Genomic DNA, 6,290 nt, shown 5'->3' on the forward strand with positions numbered 1-6,290 from the left:
TCAAAACCTCGAATCCTCATGATAAAGCATTTCACCCGACATCGAGATTTACGATTTCATGCTTTAGGGGGAAACTGTTATAGACATATTTGGGCACTTCAACCCCAAACTTATATGTCAATAAAATAGGGCTCATCAACCCCTAAAAGAGTTGTTTCATACCCTAAAATAACATGGTCATCTGATTACATCATTCCCCAAAAGTTCCACCTGAGAAACGATCCAGAATTAGCCTAAACTGAACCATATTGACTGCTACACTGGCCAAGTCCAATGCATACTGAGTGATACACTGCTTAGGTGTGATGCATACTGATTAGGCCTTCCATAGGGTGCGATGAGCAAGGATAGAAAAATGTTCGGGACAGTTTGCTAAGTGGATGCTCATAGAATCTTCTAGAAACTCCCCCTCTACCACTTGCCTCTCTGAATTCGTCTAAAGATGAGTTAGGGATCTAAACTTCAGTTATCTCTTCTCTTGTGGAACCAAATGTAACAAGTGGAATGACACTAATCAAACCCCAGAGATGACTCACACCCTTGCACACATCTATAAATGGATCCGTCATCTAAGAGATCCAGAGGTTGGAATGTTGTGAATTGCAAAGAAGTGTTGATAGTTTGTATTTGAGGAAAGAGCATTATATTGTTGGTGTGATATTGCTATTTCATGAGGTGAAGAGGGCTTGATGCTGGGAGGATGATACTAGATCAGACAACTGGGTTGTAATTCTCCCTTCTATTTAATAAAGTTCTTCAAGTTTTCCTCCATATTATTGTGCAATTGTGAATGTTATCATTTGTGAATGCTATTATATGTTCATTATATATCTGATTATGTAATGTGTATGGTGTAATAGATCAAGATGCTTTGACGGTTCTTTGTTGCTGTGTTTCTACAGGTACTCTCCAAGCGGGATAAGTACGGGGAGGAGTTGCAAGCTCTGTCAAGGGGGAGAGAGATCAAGCAAGGGACTAAACGAAAGTTCCAGGTTGGTCCCACTATCTTTCTCTTATCCATTACACATAGAAGAAATCATTGAATTGTTTTACACTGTTGTTTCTAGGGTAGCTGCCAACCCTAGAGGGCTAGTCGCTCGAAAAGACACTAGTTTTCCCAAAAACACCTTAACCCCTAACTCCAAATCCATTTTACCCTGGGGTTCCATTTATTTCAGATCTTCCTAGTCAAAGCACTTTCAAAAGGCCATAGTTCAATAAATTTGTAGATTAGAGCATGTTTATGTGTATATTGAGTATATTCTATGATATTACTATATTTAGCCTCATATTTTGGATCTTGCACTACTTCTGGGAAGAAATGGCATAGATTTTTTGCTTGCCATGATACACAAAATAGAGAGTTTGTTGTGAAACTATAAACACCTTTGTGTCCAACTGCTCTATGAAAAGGATGTCAAAGATGGGGATACAAACGAGGAATACGAGTGCATCCAGACTCATTGTAGATTCCTAGAAAAATATTGCTAAAGGTGGGGGAAGAGCCCCCTCTTGCGAACCCAAGCATAGACCATTATGCAAAATAAAGCTTAGTATTCGCATACGAAGGCGAGAAAGTCTTTTATGATAGCATATTATAATTATTAATATAATCAAATTGATATAAATAATTAAATTAAACTTAAATTATAATAAGGTGATTTCTTTATTCTCTTATCATAACAAATTCAATTTCTTATTGACATAGTTAATGTATTATTTAAATTATATTTGTTAAAATAAATATAAATTGTATGAGATATTAGAATGGTGTAATCTGAATAACTTAAAAATACATATTTTCTAATTTTATAAACAAAATTGGACAAAACTTCTATAAAAAAAAATTCAGTCATTAAACTACCTACCCAAAAAATGGCCACAATCAAATTATAACTATAGTAGATAATTAGCTTACTATCTTTTTCATCCGATTCATTAAATACTATATTATTCTTATTCAAACAAATAAGATAAGAAGAAAAATAAACTAATAATCAACTACTTACAACAACAATGTGCTTAATATTTACCCATAATTTCCATAATAAACCCACTTATTATTACATAATTAATATTTATCCAAAATTCTCAACCTTTACCTTAAAATATACCCTAGCATAGAAATTTTGTAAAAATATATAGATTCGCTATCAAGATTTATGCCTGGCCCTTACCGGGTCAGCGGTGTATTTATTATAGGCACGATAGCGCAGTGGGAGGCGGATTAAAATATAATGCCAAATCCCTAAAGGAATTGAGAATCCCAATTGCTATCCGTTTCTGTCCCCAAAATCCACAACACGCCAAGTCGTGTTGTAAAACTCCCCAGCAGGGGAGCATTAAATCTCCTTGATTCGAAAATCTTACCAAATACATTGTGGCAGTCTGGCAGGGATACTGTCTGCTCCAACAACGGTAAAATATGCAGAAAACGGGGAAACGCCCGTGGGAACATTCATTATCTAATTTGTCCATCTCGCAATTCATTGAATACAGGCAACTAAGTCTTCGTGTCTGCTCCACAGAAGGCCGACAGCGAATACAGGTACTAAAATCTTCGTAATCATTTCCCAGAAATAAAAAAAAAAAAAAGGGATAAAAACAAAAAGAAAAGCAAGCGTGCACATGCGTGCCGTGAGTTAGATTTATAGACATTCAAATGGGTCAGCAGCATGTGCTGAGCCTCTGTGAGTTGATAAATAAATTGGCAGGCAGACTGAATTTGTTAATGTAGCAGAAAGTCGTAGGCTCGTACTGACCGTTAGGGCAACAAATAAACAGCTTGCAGATGGGTTATAAATGTATGGGGTTGGGTTTGTGGGTATATACAGTCCCTTGCGGGAATGGAATTTGGGTAGAGATAGTTCCAATCATTTTTCCCAACAAATAGGATAAACCCAATTGATTTTTCAAAAGAAATCAATGTCTCTCTCAGCCTTAGGCAAGAGTGATAGTCAATACAACAAGCTTGGGTGGAGAGGATCCCAACCATAAGGAAATACAACAATATTCTCTTTCAGCTTTGAGGGTGAGAGTGAAGGTCAATGCAACAATATTCACAAGGGCTCAGCCATCTTGGCAATATTTCTCATCATCATGTCACTATAAACGAATTGAACCTAAGTGGAGAAATAACATCCCTTCTACCCAACTGGGTGAGGTAACCCCAATTAACAAATAACCACATACCATTTCTTATTTCTAGCATAGATCCATCTTAATCATGAATCTAACATGAGCCCAGAGGGATCAAATTTCTTCAGGTGCAAACTTATTTTAGAGTGCAAAAATAATGGGTAATTTTTCATTGTTTAAATTATATTCTTGAATGCTATATATTTTTAAGTATATGTCAATATTAATTCATATTAAAGTATTTTATTCATAGCCTACATGGCATATTGCATATTTTATTATATATAACATTAAAATATTACTTTTAGCATTTTTTTTTCTATATAGATATATATGAAGTTGATACTCACATAAGTTCGTTAACATATATCTCAAAATAATTTATTAAATAAAGTCTTAAAATATTTTTGAAAACTATAAGGTTTAAACATCTTACTAACATATTTTTTTTTTATACTTTTAATTACTTTACATGAAATTATATAAAGTTGTATAGACAATTAATTAAACATGCATATTATTTTTTTTCTTTTTTATTATAGTCTATATTGTTTTTTTATTTAGAGAATATTTTACTTTTATTTTAAAATAAACACTTGTCAACTCTAAATTAAACACAAATATACTTACACATTACTTAAATATACTTACACATTACTTTACTTTCATACTCTTGTAGAATAAACTTATTACCTTCCTACTCTCTTATAAAATAAACCTATCGATAAACTTTATCTGGTTCAACAATAACCCAACAAAAATAAACCTATCCATAAACTTTATCTGATTCAACAATAACCCAACAAACAAACAAAAATAAAATATAATCTGTGGATGTTGCTTTCTTTTCATATTGCCCGACTTTTGATTGTTATTTGTTCTTAAGAAAAAATAACATGCTTTTGGATGTTGTTTGTTCAACATAAACTATATAAATAGAAAACCAAGTAAGAATTTGCATAAAATATAAATTTATCAGATACCACAGACAAACAACAGCTGTCCAATTTTTAATTGAAAGCTAAAGACAAATTTTGAAATCCCAAGACTGGAACTCGTAGAGTCGTCAGTCTCCCACTGAACCAATTTCAAGGCACCGCATGTGAATATTGGCTCTGAGCTGGCTTTGCCACTGTTATTGCATAGATTTCCGTAACCGGTGCATCATGATTGTTATTACGCATTTTTTCCGATTCCGTACATGTTACTCCACTGTGATCGCCGAGGAAAATGGCGGGAAGGACACCAGGCAGCGCAGTTAATGCTAAACTGTTGGTTTGGATCCATTACGCATCTGTTTCCTCACTGGCTTTATATCGCCTGCCCTCAAGATCTTGTCCAGGCAGAAGAATAGAAGCCCAGAAATCTCGTTGCCATGGAAGGGAAGTGCAGGAACATGTCAAGAGTTCAAGTCTACTTCACCCGTCTTCTCCCCGCGCTGCAAAAGATCCATAGAAGGCGCTCTAGCCAAACGCAGCGACAGCGAGCCATTCGGCGCGTAGCCGACATGTGCTTGGCTCAAACTGCGAAAAAGGGTTCTGCGTGGAGTCGAGCTCTGAACCTTCACCTCTTGCGCAGAGAAAAGATGATGGGGGCGCTGAAGATGAAGAAATCCTCCCTCCGCCGAAACCGTAGCGTAACGCTGGCAAGGAGAACGAGATTGGCCTCTCTCAGTTCCCGATGTTGTAAAAATATTGATGTAAAGACAGACAGCCATGACGATGGCTCCATTGACAGGAAACTCGGGACCCTGCAGAGGCTGGTTCCCGGTGGCAGAAGCATTGGCTTTGATACCCTTCTTCAGGAGACGGCGGACTACATACTGAATCTTGAAGTGCAAGTTCACGCCATGGAGGCCCTCGCAGAATTTTACACGAGTTCTACTAATGTACGGACGAAGCCACCACACAGCAGCAGCAGCAGGGATCAGCTTCCCCTTCTGTAAAAATATGATGTCCCATGCGCCAACGCTAGGGATCAGCTTCCCCTTCTGTAAAAATATGATGTCTCATGCACCAATGCTTGATTTCTTGAAGAATCACCGCACCTTCATTGAATTAGTAATTTCTACTCCGGAAATCTTAGTTATTGGTTTGGAAAGTTTACCATTATTTCCGGATGTTAGTGTAATTGCAAATCTCTTCATAGTTCCTAGCCTGGAACCAGGTTGATTCCCCGAACTGCTTTTGAGGGCAGACCTCTTCAATTTCTTATACATTGAGCCTATAGAATTATTAAGTGTACATAACCAGGCAATGTAGGTGTAAGTTGTCGCCTTGGAATGTACTCCTGGATCGATCGCTACACGCCTGAAATAGGTTTGCAGCGGGATCCTAATTTCTAAAGTTTTAGAGAGTTATATACTATATCAAAATCTTGCTTAGTTCTATGCACAGATCTGTGATATTGAAGAAATATCGGTCTCTAAATCTACTATATTTTGGAGTTTTATCCATCGCTACACGCCTCAAATAGGTTTGCAGCGGGATCCTAATTTCTAAGTCTTACAGAGTTACATACTATATCTAAATCTTTGCTTAATTCTATGCACAGATCTGTGATATTGGAGAAATAGCGCTCTTTAAATGTTTCACAATTTTCTCCACAATTTTCTCGATTGTTACACGTATCAAATATCAAAAGTTTATGGTGTTTGGAATGGATTTGCAGTAGTCTTATTAGTGTTATATACAGATCTGGAATATTTGCGAAATATAGATTTTTAAATCTGTTATATTTTAAAGTTTTTGTTAAATTTAGGGAAATTATTTTTTTGTCTAAATCTTAAATTTTGTTGTTTAAAATTAGTTTTTAATTATATATAGATTGTTCAAAGCCTTTGAAACATTTAGATAACTAGTAAAGAGTTTACAACTCAAATTTGTGATTTTCTTAATTTTAAATAAATTAAATCAGAAAATATATCAAAAATCACATATAGCAGAGACTATGACTATATTATATCAATTTTTTTTTGCATCATCTTGTCCACAAGCATTGTCATATATTTACTGAATTTTGTTGATATTTCGAGGTATATATTGTGACGCCCACAGAATTAGGGTATATTTCTGAAATTTCAAAAGAAAATTGTTAAATTTAAGCTAAATTTTTGTTTTTGTCTATATCTTAAATTTTATTATTTAAAATAA

At 35.3% G+C, this 6,290-nt stretch overlaps 1 protein-coding gene across 1 annotated transcript; it reads left to right on the forward strand.

Annotated features, from left to right (window-relative positions):
* The first annotated feature begins 4,272 nt into the window (after positions 1–4,272).
* Positions 4,273–5,521, forward strand: LOC149231222 (transcription factor bHLH149-like). Its single transcript, XM_089376234.1, has one exon. The coding sequence runs from the start codon at positions 4,514–4,516 to the stop codon at positions 5,081–5,083; it is 570 nt and encodes a 189-aa protein (XP_089232360.1). The 5' UTR covers positions 4,273–4,513; the 3' UTR covers positions 5,084–5,521.
* The last annotated feature ends 769 nt before the right edge of the window (positions 5,522–6,290 follow it).

Source organism: Pinus tabuliformis, chromosome J (assembly GCF_031772625.1).
Source record: "Pinus tabuliformis cultivar Carrire ecotype Pingquan chromosome J, CPIR1, whole genome shotgun sequence".
In the NCBI taxonomy this organism is placed as follows: domain Eukaryota; kingdom Viridiplantae; phylum Streptophyta; class Pinopsida; order Pinales; family Pinaceae; genus Pinus; species Pinus tabuliformis.

Bases quoted from the DNA above. Each gene is read 5' to 3' on its own strand.
- LOC149231222 (XM_089376234.1), top strand. From the start codon at position 4,514: ATGGAAGGGAAGTGCAGGAACATGTCAAGAGTTCAAGTCTACTTCACC.